The sequence below is a fragment of the Argiope bruennichi genome, chromosome 6, assembly GCF_947563725.1.
Source record: "Argiope bruennichi chromosome 6, qqArgBrue1.1, whole genome shotgun sequence".
NCBI classification, from domain to species: Eukaryota; Metazoa; Arthropoda; class Arachnida; order Araneae; family Araneidae; genus Argiope; species Argiope bruennichi.
In genome coordinates, this window is record NC_079156.1 from 111,759,526 (window position 1) to 111,774,538 (window position 15,013).

Consider the following 15,013-nt stretch of genomic DNA (forward strand, 5'->3'; position numbering starts at 1 on the left):
CGGCCATTATAAAATGAAATGAAGTGAATCATCAGCAAACCTGATGCAAGATTTAGAATATTTTCAGAAAATTAACAAGGGAACCATAATTACTGTCTTAGTCTAATTTCATAATTAGCAGTCACTAGTGTATGATATAATACACATTTGATAATTTTCAAGAACATATATCAATCGATTGATTAAAAATTCTGTCCTTCAAGATTTTCTTTCTATGATTACAAGGATTGGCAACAGAAATTGTGATTCTTGCTTGTTGAATCCGGGAGTTTTGATTTCGTTTTTCAATATTTTTTCTTTTAATATTGAGATAAATAATTAAATTATTTTTTAACTCATCAATTAAATGCATTTCAAATGTCTTGGAATAAAAGAGCTATAGAACAGAGTGGGATAAAAAATATTTGTCGTAAAAGTATGATTCTAGAATAATTATGTGAAGATGAATAATTTTATTGTATCGTTAAATGAACAGAATCTTTTAACATGCAGTATAATAATAATGCTAATTCTATATATATATTTATACTATATAATTTTGGAGAATTTCTTTCTGTATTTTGAAATGTGATTCTATTTAAATGAAAATTAGTTTTTAAGAAACTATACAATTTTTATAATTACTTTTTAATTAATATTTTTATTTAATTTCGATAATTAGAATTTGCTTGAGAAGGTAATAAATTTAGAATTTCTCAAAAATAAAAATCTGGAATGTAAATTTGTATGTAAATTTTAAGAAAATACTTCGTAAAATTTGTATGATTTATGAAATATATTTAATTAAAACATGCTGGAGGTGAAAAACGCTTTAACTGATTTTCTGTCTCTTTTGAAACTTTTTTCAATATCCATGACTTTAAAAAGGATTGGAATAATTGAATTTTTATCGATTTCTTTTTCGTCATTTATTATACCTTTGGCAAGACTTTTCTTTTCCTGTTCTCCTAAAACATTGAGAATCAGTCATCTCATGATAGAATCTGGTGTTTATATTCAATTTTATCAAAAATCCTTTTTATGTATGGGTTTGATATTTATTTTCATCCTCAAATATCCTAAACTTGATATGAGGTAAAATTTAGATGAGTGGAATACACTTTTAGATAGTTTCCTTGAAATTTCAACAAAATTAAAAATTGTAAGCTTATTGTAAAATTTATAGTCAATGAAAGCTAGATAAAAATCTAACTGATTTTTATTAATTAAAAGTTTTGTTAAAATTGTGATAACAAGCATTTTCAATTGATAATTATATTCTGAAGATGTTAAGTGGAATTTATATGGAGAAGAGTAAAGATTTTTGTGTTCTTGAACAATTAAAAACTTTAGCTAGAGTTTTCGGATTTAATTGATAGAGATTGAATTATAGAATGTAAACTTCTTATCTTTCATCTTTATATTTTAAAAATATTTATTGGTGTTTTATTCTTTAGAAATTATGGATGATATATTGGTGCCATTAAAAAAAGAAAATGAATGGAAGATTTTGATTGTTGATGAATTTGCTATGAAAGTCATTTCACATTGCTTTAAAACTGAAGAAGTCATGGCATGCAACATTGCATGTATGTATTTATTTTACCAAACTTATTGTGAATGACTTATATGTTATCTCCTGTTATTTTATACCTTTGATTAATAAGCATTTTCCCTTTGTAATTATTATTCAGAATACTATTTCTACTCATCATTACTTATACATAGAATAAATTAATCATCTTTAATTTTTTAAGACACAGAGTTCAAGCTGATTCATAATTTTTTTATATCTTGTCTAAATCAATATGTTTATAAATATAAATGTTTATATTTATCTCTTAAGAAATAAGTATCAAATTTTAATTTCTAAAAGCTTTTGAAGGTTCTTTCAAGCATTCTGATACTTCTCCTTATCCTTAGCCGTAATGTAGTTGTATTATTGACAAGCATAAAATATATGAAACATGCTATGTTTCTGTTAGAGCATTAATTACTGAAACTGCATTTTTGCTGAAGACTCTAAATTTTGCAATATATGTTGGTTACTGTATATGATGGAAAAGTGCAATATTTGGTATAATTGCTGCTATGTTTCCAATGCTAAGAATCAAAATTATTAATTGATAATTTTAAAATTCTCAATTTTTATTAATTATATAATATATTTTTTCTGTTGTATATGTGAGAAAGAAGGAAAATTTTATTTTGATAAAAAAAAAAGAAAGATAAAAGTAATAATATTTTAGATTTTCATTGATATTCTTGTGGTTTGATTGATTCTGAAATTAAGGATGGCTACTTATTTTCATGCACTGTATATACTTGTTGCTACTAAATTATCAAGATGATGATACATCATCTAAATTAAAAAGCTGTTCTCTAAATAAATTGTACAGGCAAAATTATAATCTCTGAAGTTTTGTTATTATGCTTTAAAAATTAATAATTGCAGCCAAGATTATGTTGCAAAAATATTTTATCTCCATTTTGACTATAAACATGTTAAATTAATGTGCATGAATTGTTTTTGAATTTATATTGAAATTTAATTACACATGTTGGGAAATGTTCTTCTTTCAGTGATAGAAAATCTAGATGATATCAGGGAAAGAATTCCTTACCTTGCAGCAATCTATATGATTACACCATCAATTCAGGTAAGAATGTTGAATAATTGCATTAAAAATACTATTTTGAAATTAATTCTCAAAACTTTTATATATATATATATATATATATATATATATATATATATATATATATATATATATGGATTTCTTCTTTCTTTGCAATATGCATTATTTTTTCTAATCACTAAAAATGCCTTCCAATCAATTACTTTTGCAAGGGAAAGATGAAATTTTGAAGCTTTATCATGACTAATGAGAAATATATTCACTGAATGTTTAAAGTAATTTGTAAAATAATGGGAGAGTGATAAAATATTTTCTCTAAATGCAATATAACATCAACTCATTTTTTAACATAATTTCTGCATAAATCTATCTTGAAAAAAAGGAAGTGATTATGTGTATCATATTTTATTAAATATTTTAAATTACTTCAGAATGTTTTATTTCTTTTGAGAAAAAATTAAAATTCTTCAGTGAAATTATCTTTCTAGATAGAGCATCTGCAAACTTGTTATTTTAATGGATTTTTTTTTATGAATCATGGAATTGTATTTTTATTAAATTCTCTTAACTTATTTAAATTCGTAATTAAATGAGTAAATAATTTTATGATGAAAACTACAATTTGAGAGGCAATGTAGACAAGAAATTGTTATAAATGACAATATGCCTGTTGTAAATTACCTTAGTTTCAAATGTAACTTAAACAATGAATGTGTTTTCTATTTATAGTCAGTAAATTATCTTGAAGAAGATTTGCATGTTGAAAGGCCTAAATATAAAAACGCTCATCTGATTTTTCTGTCAGGTAAAATTGAATTTTAATGAGTTTTATTGTTTTTTGTTGTTATTGCTGTTGACATTTTTTTTTTTTTTTTAGCTGTGCCAGGTAACCTTTTCAATGATATGGCAGAAAATATAGAACCAGAAATGATTTTGACATTAAAAGAAATTGATATTTGTTTTCTACCAGTGGAATCACAGGTAAAAAAATTAAAAAATTCATTATTTTTAGCCAAAAGTCATTTATTTAGATGCAAAAAAATGTTGCTTTATTTTAAAGCTATATTACAAAAATATGTGTATATGATTTTTTTTTTTAAAGTTGTGAAGTAACTGATAATTTGTTAACAACATTCCTGTTTAGTGCAATCCATTGTATATTGGAAAAAAATGTCTTTTCTAATCTAAATAAAAAACAACAAAAAAAAATGAAATAGTGTGTCAATAAATATGTATAATGATTCCAAATTAAAATTTTCCATCTATCATAATTTTTTTATGAATTTCAATTTTACTCTAAAAATATTAATAAATTAAAATACTTTAGCATATTTTAAGTTATAATCTGATAATGTAGAATATCTTATTTCTAAATTTTTTTAGAAAAAATTGTTAGGATACCTGCCCTTCCAAAAAAGGTTTCAAGAAATAAGTTTTCACATTGGTTGCTTTCGTTATTTACAGCAACTTTGAACTTCTGATGATGTAGCCACAGTATTGGATTACAGTATGGGATTGGAATTGAATTTCTAGTGCAATATAATTTGTTACCAATATGACTATAAGCAGTGCAGCAAGATGGTTATATAAGCTATCTTTTGCCTTGAATGTCAGTATAACTACTAGTATTTTTGGAATAGAGTTTTATATAAGAAAAATTATTTAAAAATTATTTTTTAAATAATTATTTAAAAATTATTTAATTAATTTAATTAATTAATTAATTCTTTAAAAAAATAAACATTTAGGGCTAAAGCCCCCAAATTTGCAAGCTGCTAGATAGGTCAAATCTCTTTAGTCTTTGCTTATTTGAATATATATTTTGATGAGTACTTAATTTCATCAGCTTTACAAAAAAAAAAAAAAAAAATCATTTGTAGATGGTTAATGTTAAATGTGCATTTGTTCCACATTTACATGGTTTACTGGGGTCATAATTCAATAAACATCTTTTAAGCTTTTATGTAAAAAAAGAAGAAAAAAGCATAATTATTTTTGTTTTGTGTATTTAATAATTAATTCTGTAAATCTATTTATTTTATTTCTTATTTTTCTTCAAAGGTTTACTCCTTAAAAGAGCCTGAATTCTTTAAAGCATTTTACAATGCTTATCATGATCTGGATATCAATCAGTATAAAAAGATAGCTCAGAAATTAGTTAGTTTATTTTCCACTCTAGAAGAAATACCTTTGATAAGGTATAGAAGGTAATGCAATTTATGATTTTTTTTTTTTTTTTTTTTTTTTTGATTTACTAAAAATTTTCAAAAATACTTTTAAAAGTTGTTTGCCATTTGATATTACTTTTTTCTGAATGTATTAATTTTATTAAAATCAATCCTTAAAAAAATATCTTGCATATATTTTGAATATTAATTTAAGGATTGCATCTACTTTTTTAAGATTATGCATATAGTATTTTATTAATTTTAGAAGGAAAAGAAAAAGATTAAAGCTTATCAAATTCTTCAGTTTATCCTGCCATAAAATAATACATACAATTGCACTGAAATTATAATCCATTCTTCTTCTGATTTTTTTTTTTTGTTTTTTTACAGGAACTTTGTTAAAAATCTTATTTTAGCTGAAACAATTCAGCAAGAATTAGATCTTCAAAAAGATTCTTTTAAACAGGTTCTTGAATCAAAGGTATCATTGTTATTTATTTACATATTCATTTTGAATTCAAATAAAAATTGTTAAACATTGCTATTGCATTAATATAACAAAACAGAACTTCTTAACACTTGTGAAAATTCTTGCGTCTTCTTTCAGACTCTTCAACATTTGCAAGCAAAAATAAATAAAATATTTCATTTCTCTAAATATATTTTTATGTTTTATTTATCATTATTTTTATGCCAATATTTTTATTGTGCCATTTGAGAATTAAGATGAAGTGTAGTTTTAAGTAAAAAATATTTAATAATCCATATAATGAAATTAAAAAATCTTTTACTAAGAGTAAAGGAATTTGACTTCATTTCACATAAATCTTCTTTTCAAAAAGTTTTAGAAAGTAAGATTTATTATATTAAATGTTTTATTGAATTTTGTCAAATAAATGTTTTTTTCTTCTATTAATTATGAAGTAAAGTTTTCGGTGTGAAATTATATAAATAAATTACATCAAGATAAAACTGAGTAAAATGTGAAATAAAATCCAATAAAACTCACTAAAAAAAGTCCTGTTAAAATTTGTGACCTTCACTATTTCACATTTTTGTAAGTAAGATAGCTTTATGGTAGAACTGCTCCATATTTTTGTAATGAATATCATTACCATACAATTATTTTCTTAACATTTATTGGATTATGGATGCTAAAATAAAAAATAATAAATTACTTTTATCACCTAGTATATTTTAGTATTAATTTCAAATATCATTTCTTAGAAATAATTTGTAAATTTTAACAAATATTTAACATTTCATGAATTAAAAGTAGATTTGACTGTAAGAAGCCTTTCCTCTGATCTTTTATTAATATTAAATTAAGCATTTCTTTAATGAAAACTTTTCTCAATTTTTATTATCATTTGGCTTGATGATAAAGTTTAATTAAACAGTACTGTATTGACTTTATTTTCTGATAGTCTTACTTTTATGTTTTTTTTTTTTCTTTTTGTCTTGAGTAAATGAACTTTACAAGTTAAAATCGTTGTTTCATCGATTGATTGAAAGAATTAGTTTATATGTATATAAAAAATTTTATGATCTTGGTAACTCAGGGATTTTAATTTTATTCTTTCCATTCTTTTAAAGAGAAATAAATCCCAGTTATTGATTTTGGATCGAGGATTCGATTGTATATCTCCAATCATACATGAATTTACATTCCAAGCCATGGCATATGACTTATTAGATCTTTCAGAAGATATTTATGAATATGCTTTAGAAGTAGGAAGGATGGAAGCTGAAATTCAATCTACTCCTTTAACTGAAGAAGACCCATTGTGGTGTAAATTGAGACATGAACATATAGCAAATGTTGCAAGGTATTTAAAGAAAGCATTTATTTTACTAACTATTGTTATATAATTTTCATTAATATCTTATTTGTTTTTAAGTGCATTTTGCTCCTTTTTATTATTATTATTATTCATTTTTTTTAAATAACATGAAAAATAGGATCATTTTAAAAATGACAAAGAATGAAGAAGTTATAATGAAAAGATATTGTGAAAATAGTTTCTAAAATGGAACTATGTTCAAATACTTAAATTAAAAAAGTTAAAAATCATATTAGTTTATATGATGAATAATTACCTGTATCTTGAAGTTGTTTATTTGCCTCTCTGTTTTCTTTCTTACTAGATGATTTCATTAAATTTGACTTATAAATAAACAAAGTTACAAAATCTTATGCAAGATAACTAAATATAGTTTATTTTAGTTTGGTTTTTTTGAGTCACTGCCAACTGCACTTGAACATCATTTAGTAGCCAACTTCTTGTTTCTAATCTTAAAATTTGGCACAAGTATAAATAAAGATAACTGTGTTTTGTCTTTTTTTAGGGTGTCAATGTACCTTGGATTTAGCTTGATTATACATAAAAATAAAATTGCTCTCTAAATCATGCATTTATATTTTTTTGGATAGTAGATATACAAATACATCCAGTTTTTAATGTTGAAAATCTATTTCCTTTGTTTTTTTTTTAAACCATTTCTTGCTACACTGACGATTTTCTAATTTCAATATCATATAATATTAAAATTGTAAAAAAATAATAATAGTTGCAATTTTTATTATGCTAAGTTATTTTCTGGGTTTCAAGTTTTCTGGGAAGATTTCTATTTTTAAGAAAGTAAGAATGATGGTTCATCTTATTGAAAGAGGTTTGCCTCAACTGCAGATATAACTTTTCTCCATCTTCAGTGGGTAAAGGGGTAGAGGATGAAAAATCACTTTTTTTATGATTAGAATAGAAAATGTATCTAATAAATTATAGATTACTTGACAAATTAATATTTCATATAATTACTGTTGATGTTGTGATATTGTATTTGATATCAAACTGATGAAGTTTCTTAAAAATTTATTTTTATTGCCATTTATTCCAGAATTGTCCAAAATATGATTGAAGCTGAATCACTTATGAAAGCAGCTACAGACCTCAAGACAAAATATAAAGGCCTTCCATCATTAGGTGATGCTATCAAAGAGCATTTGTTGCAGAAAGCTAATGAATCATTTTATAGTTACAGACACATGGCAAATGAATTGATGAAAAATTATTGTGCTGGAATTAATGTACTGTCCCAGTTGGAACAGGTTACTTCTTTTTTTTAAAAAAAAAAACATTTATTCTCTAAGGTGTTTAGTTAATTTACATGTTAAATGGGTTTTCTTCTTTGAACTGATTCAATCAAAAGATTTTATAAATTCATAAATTTTTTTTCCAAATTTATTTAAGTAACATACTTAGTGAAAGTTTTGTTATTGTTCTCCTGATTGATTCAAAACAAAATTTTATTTGTGAAATAAAATTTTGTTTTATAATTTGATTATTAAATTAAAAAATAGAGTAATCATTAAGGCTTAAAGCTTTCATCTAAATTTTATAAATTTGCATATGAATTGGGATAAGCATGCATATGAAATGGAATATTGCATATGACTATAATATTTCGATTGTAAAAAAAGTTTATTGGTTAGTATTTTCCACAAAATGGATTGTATTTACCTAATTGTGTATCGTCCCTGAAATTCTTTAATAGCAAAATTTACAAATTTATTAAAAATTAAAAAGAGCTAAAAAAATAATTATTATGATTTTACAGCTTAGGGCATTAATTTCTGTCCATATTATATGTAAGAAAGTAATAGCATTTTTTAAAAATGCTTTAATTACATGATATGGTATTCCTGCAAGTATGAATTATAAAACGTTCAACACTTAGAGTAATTTAGATTTCATGAAATAGCTTTACAATTGTTATTTCCATTGGTATTTTTTTGTCAAGGATTTAGCAATTAGAAAGGATTCTAACGAAAAACCAGTGAAAAATATTGAGCCTCCAGTCATGGCCGCACTTGCAAATGAGACTCATGACATCATGGAGAAACTAAGACTATTACTTCTGTTTATTTTTTATAAAAAAGGTAATGTAGTTGATTTGTTAAAAAAAAAAGTAATTTATCTTGTCTTGAATTTAAAATCCTGTAGACATTTACATTGAGTTTGGAAAATATTTTACGAATTGTAATTATGTAAATATTAATTTTAGTAAAATTGTTTATGTGAAGTAAATCTTGAAAGTTTCCTTCATTTTATAAATTTTTATTCAAATCTTTTGATTTTTTATGATATTATATTTGATTGTTAAAAAGTATATATCAAAGTATTTTTTTTAATTTATTTTCTCACTTTCTGAGCTAGTATCTGTTTCTAAATGGTTATCAAATTTTTAGTTTCATCCTTTTTCATATAGTAATTCAATGAAAAAAATAAAATGTCTTTATGTTTTAAAATGTATTAAATTAATTTATTTTACTATGGTTCAAACAATTGTCTATTTAAGGATGAGAGATCTTAATGCACCAAATGGCCAGTTATTTTAGATTAAAAATTTTTAGGTGAGAGAATTGAGATTTAAAATTTGATAAACCATGTTTTCACACAATATGTTTGAAACACTTTACAATATGAAGATTTTTTTTATTTAATATATCTTAAGAAAATGTGCAAATTAATAAAATACACTTCATAAATATAAAGTCATTAATATATTTGATATAAAAGTTTTGAAAGATTAAGAACTTTTTTTTCATATTTATATAAGATGAAAAATAAATATTATAAAATATTTCAACTACATATCATATTCATCAAGTTGAAGAAAAATAGAGAATATATGCTGTTTCAAATATATAAAGACAGGTTATGTTTTTATTTTTGCTGACCAGTTTCAGATAATTTTTTAAAAAAATTGTCATAAATTCCACAAAGTGTTTTTTTTTTCCCCTAATTTTTTTCAAAATTATGGGGATTGAATTTTAAACCCAGCTTTAGTAATTTGGCTGTTCTAATACAAAACACTTTAAATTGCCTCCATTCTGCTTGCTATAAAATGAATGAGACTATTGTTATAGATCATGCCACACTCTTACTCAATAACATGGACTGATTTTTCTTTCCAATGCTTGATTTTTCTGGGCCATAAAATTATACATTATAGTATGCTCCTGTAACAGTGCATTCTTTGGAATTAAGCATTTTGGTTTTCTTTAAGATGATGATGAATTGTAACTTTTGAGTCCCTGTTATATTTTAGATGGCAAACTTGTCATAGTAATCTTTGTTGATAGTAAGCCCTTTGCAATTTGGAGTGATCATCATTTGTATTTCATTGTCTACCAGGTCTTCAAAAATAAAAATCACCTTGTGATACGAATCTATAAACAACAATTTGACTTCTAATTCTTGACAAATCTCAGGAGAAAAGTAAATTTTCAAATTTTGTCCATTTTAAAGCAACAAAAGTGATACAGTTTTCATTTTTATGACTTCATAATTGTGCTTCTGCATAAGTACAATACACAAATTTTTTTCATCATTTTTGTATTTTTGCGTGTGTGATAGTATATAAATTAGCTATTTGTTTTACTGAATGTTTTTTTTCAATCTATTGATAATTTAATCTTAATTTTGACTTTGCTAACTTTATTCTAAAATGTTCTCTTATTTCCTGATCCATTTCCCACTTTTTATTTATTTTTAACACACACTCTAGAAAACTGTTGATTTCAGTATTTTCTCATGCTCCATGTGAAGAGATACAAATCCCCAATGCTTACAACATTCTATTAAAAATGCTTAAGATTCTATTTTTAAATTGACATATGCCAAAGATATCCCCTTCAAAATTGTATAATAAAATCACTGAAGGGAAAAATTTGTCTCTTTTTGTTCTTAGATTATGATATAAACAGACATCAGCTTATCATCGCTTTTTCCTTGTTCATAATATGCCTCCTGTGAAATGAATTGAAGTTAAAATTTCATGTTTCTTCTATTCGGCCACACAACTGTTAAAATATGTTTTACAAACACACGCACATATATTCTGTCCTTCTTTTGAGAAGTAATTTTACTAACACTGATATTTACTTTTTCTTTCTTTTAATGTTTTCTTTTCTTAAAGGGGTCACTAAACAAAATTTTGATAATATTGTCAGAACTAGTGGTATCAGTTTAGCTGCAGCAAGTACTATCACAAATATTTTGCATTTGGACATAGATATCTTCAGGCCAGTAAGTTATAAATATCCTAGATTCTAATTTCTATTTATTATTTGCAACTGTTTCATTATTTTGTTTTATAATAAAAATATTGCTACTTTTGAATTTACTTATATAAATTTTTTATCAAATTCATTTAGCAAAAGTTTAAATTTTATGACATTAATTTAAAAAAAAAACTCTTCTGTCAGAATTACTGTGAACCTGTTGACCCTAGTGTGGCTGAATATACAGATCCCTCAAAAGTTAAGTACAAGCAGTCACGCTGGAGCCCTATATTAAAAAACGTCATTCTTGTAAGTTTTAATACTTTGTATTTCTTTGAATTACAGATTGTTAACTAGTTTTATTTCTTAAATTTAACATTCGTTTCCAATATTGGTTTACCAGTATTACTTTTAAAAGAAACTATTTTGGGGGAAAAAATTATACCATTTGATAAATTGAGATGATAATAGAAGCATCAATATTTTTTACATTAAAAATATAAACTATGTATAAAACCAAAGAAGAATGATTGATCAATGAATCAGACAGTTATTAAAAACCCTTTCATTAGAATATAAATACTTTTTTAGGCAATAATTGTACAAACAAATATTTAACATTCAAGGATTATTTCCATAATAACAATCGAACTGAGATTGTTAAATCAATTATTTATTCTAGTAAGGCATGCAGGATAAATTAAATCTGCCAATAAACATTAAAAGCAAAAATAAAACAAACTTAAAAGGTCAATATAATATGTGCAAAAAATAATAATTGAAAAATGTACAATATATTTCAATAATCTGGATTAATTTAGAACAGTTTGAATTGTGAGAACTTATATTTCTTTTTAAGAAATAACTGATTTCATATAACATATATAATATGATAATCATTAAAATCTAAACTGCAATATGTAAAATGTTTTCACATTAATCTTTTCATGAATAAAAGTGGAGATTATGGTCAGCATATATTCATTAATGGATAAATACGAAGTTCTTCTACAATGTAGTCATAAGAATTAACATTATGAGATAACCAGTAATATTTAGTGTACCACATGCAAACATATCAGTATTATGTATTTGTATGTGGCAATAATATACTTGAGTGAAATAAAGCCTATTCAATTCTCTTTTTCCCTACTTCCCCCTCTCTTATGATCCAGCAGTTTACTAACTTTAATTACAGAGTGCTATTGATGGTACACTGAGCAAGGATCTTTATCCCTTCTTAGATAATGAAAAAGGACAACAGCTAACTCCAGTTGAAAGGTATAGTTATATTATCACTTATGTATGTTTATTATTATTTGAAAACTATCTTTTAAATAAAATTAAATTTGTTAAACATAAGCCCCAAGAAATGATAAATGAAAAATTTGATTAATCAAGCAGGAGAGAAATCTAATTTTTCACCATTTATAAAGCACAAGGATAGTTAAACTTTTTTTTTTGCCAGTTATTAGGCTGCATATATTTTTAAATGATAATAGCCAAAAAAATGTACAAATGTTTTAGATTAAATAAAAATTAGTTATGATAAATCATAAACAATTACTAATGCTTAATTTTCAGGGACGTATTCATTATAATATAAATTGAAATTTAATATATAAAAATTGACTGCATGTTAATTTTTTTTTCACCTCCCATAGGATTTTTTAAAAATATTATGCTCTTTTATATATAACAGCAGATCGATTTGAAAGTTTTCAGAATACATAAAGCTTTATTTCAAATGTTACAAAATAATAGCAGTAGCTGTATAGCTACTGCTATGAATTTACAACATTGTATATGATAATAGTAGTGGTGTTATTCGTTTTTGTATTGAAAGTACTTTAATATCAAGTTTAAAAAATTTATTTGAGAAGGAAAAAAGAAGGTACCAATCTCTTTAATTATTTGACCAAAATTTTATATTTCATATGAATATTTGATGAACATAGCAAATTTTTAGTAACATTTTCATTAAAAAAAATCTCCCTTAATTAATGTATCTTTCTAATATAAAAAGTACTTTTAATATTTTCTTTAATTGTTTTTCTCTAAAACAAGCCTATCAAAATGAACCCTAGTTATCTTAACATAAATGCAAATCTACTGTATTTAATCTATTAGAATTAAAAAGAAAAAAATATCAGTATTTTTTTCACTCATCTCGGATATTGTATTGAAATGGTTTATTGAAAAGAAGAACATTAAAAGAATAACATATATAATTGAGTGAATTATTAACAACTAAAATCACAAAAGATATACACAATTAAAAACAAATTGTATACAATGTTACAATTTTTTTTTTATAGTGAATAACTATCCGTAAAATATAAATTTTTTTAAAAGCTTTACTTTGATTAGTTCTTTTGCTCATTTTATTTATTACTGAAATGCGAATTAATTATATTTGTTCTTATAACCATTATGATTTAGTTATCTCCAATTTGTGTTATTATCATGACTGTTCAAATTTTTTTCGAAACAATTCATTTTTGTGAAGTATGGTTTCTATTAACATCCTTGATTAGGAGGATACACTGATTTGATATAGCAACAATCAACTTCCTTTTTTTTTCAACAATTAAATATGAATTCTAAAGTATAGTAAATCAAATGTATATTCCTTATGTTTCATTTAATATCCATATTGTTAATTTTTTTTAAATTGAAGGCTGGGAATTTTTTGGAATTATTACTTTCAATGAATAACTTTGTTTCTTTACTTCTAGAACTGGCTACTGGTGTGTGGATAAAAAAAATGAGAAGGCATCGAGGTTATTTGTCTTTATTGTTGGCGGTGTGACTTATTCAGAAATGCGTTGTGCCTATGAAGTGATGAAAAAATATACAGGTTGGGAGATTTTTGTAGGTAATGAAAACAAAATACATTTAATATTTGTTAAAAATGGAGGAAAATAGGCCTATAATAGATTTTTTAAGAAACTTCAATATTATATTTCATTTCAATCCAGGTTATCCAAAAGGAGAGAAAGATTTATAAATGTTGGCTATGACTAAACACATTCAGAAATACATCATTAACAATATACTATAATTCTGCCCAGCTAAGGCCAAAAAATAACATGCCACACAAACCACCCACATGTGGTTAAAAGTGGCAGCTTACACGAGTACAATTCAGAAAAAAGATGTTAAATTGATTTGCAACATTTAACTTCTTGAATTTTCAAATTAGAGTTCTTCTAGAAACCAATTGACCATTGAATTTTGAAGTATATATTACAGTAAAAGTCTTTCCTGCTATCTTCAGTGCTGTTTTCAATTATTGATACATTAAAATTGCAATCTGGCATAGCTTTTGAAGATTTACAGAATCCACACCCCTTACTATTTTGTTATATGTGGATTGTTCATGGATGTATTCATTTTTCATTGATTAATATACCCATCAGCGTTATTATATTTCTTTCATATAAATGAGGCATGAATGCATTGTTAATATATATATATTTATAACATTTTATTTTACATAAAAAAGCAAATATAATAAATTATAGAATTTTGATTTTCATATATGCTTAAGGAACAGTTTAACTTATCTATTCATATACCGAATAAAATATCATAAAATAGTAAATTTCATGGTTCTACTTATCAAAATTATTGGAATTTTAAAAATACAATAAAAGACATTTATTCAAATTAATACTTAATCTAAGATATTATTTGCAGCTCTTATTTAGATACAGTTTTGCAAGATTTCAAAATCATGTATTATAATTCGTCTAGTGAAAAACAGATGCAATTTTATAATCAACTAGAAATCCAGAAAATTATGATTGATTTCCAGTTGCATAACTTTTTTCACAAGACATTTTTACAGATATGAAAAATTAAGACATATGTAATTATCAGTTTAAAATTTAACAATGAAAATATCATTAAAATTACGACATGCTATGCTTATTAATATAGCAATATAAGTATTTGTTAAATTCCAGCCAACATTTTCTCTCAAAAGTTATAACATTTTAAAAATGAATTATCTCATTCAATTCTTTGGTTTTAGGTGGAGATGATATTATAACACCAAATTCTTTCATTGAAAAATTACAAGAACTATACAATTTCATAACTTATGTTTAGCATTTGATGAGGAAGACCTCATTTTGCTGTATGCACATATTAAA

General features: G+C 24.1%; 1 protein-coding gene and 1 long non-coding RNA gene across 2 annotated transcripts; both read left to right on the forward strand.

Annotated features, from left to right (window-relative positions):
• Positions 1 to 274: 274 nt before the first annotated feature.
• Positions 275 to 2,639, forward strand: LOC129971233 (uncharacterized). Its single transcript, XR_008784782.1, has 3 exons — positions 275 to 415; positions 1,437 to 1,568; positions 2,563 to 2,639. It is a non-coding gene; the product is annotated as an uncharacterized LOC129971233 (long non-coding RNA).
• A 642-nt stretch (positions 2,640 to 3,281) lies between these two features.
• LOC129971908 (syntaxin-binding protein 1-like) lies at positions 3,282 to 15,001 on the forward strand. Its single transcript, XM_056085886.1, has 13 exons — positions 3,282 to 3,290; positions 3,348 to 3,423; positions 3,496 to 3,599; positions 4,680 to 4,825; positions 5,177 to 5,267; positions 6,383 to 6,615; positions 7,685 to 7,895; positions 8,588 to 8,726; positions 10,769 to 10,878; positions 11,058 to 11,162; positions 12,052 to 12,134; positions 13,592 to 13,713; positions 14,893 to 15,001. Exons 1-13 carry the CDS (start codon positions 3,282 to 3,284, stop codon positions 14,967 to 14,969), a joined length of 1,506 nt encoding a protein of 501 aa, XP_055941861.1. The 3' UTR covers positions 14,970 to 15,001.
• Positions 15,002 to 15,013: the final 12 nt, after the last annotated feature.

Excerpts from the sequence above, each read along its gene's own strand:
- LOC129971908 (XM_056085886.1), top strand. Across the intron at positions 3,600-4,679 it reads TTCTACCAGTGGAATCACAG|GTTTACTCCTTAAAAGAGCC; the intron begins GTAAAAAAATTA and ends TTTTCTTCAAAG. Across the intron at positions 7,896-8,587 it reads TACTGTCCCAGTTGGAACAG|GATTTAGCAATTAGAAAGGA; the intron begins GTTACTTCTTTT and ends TTTTTTGTCAAG.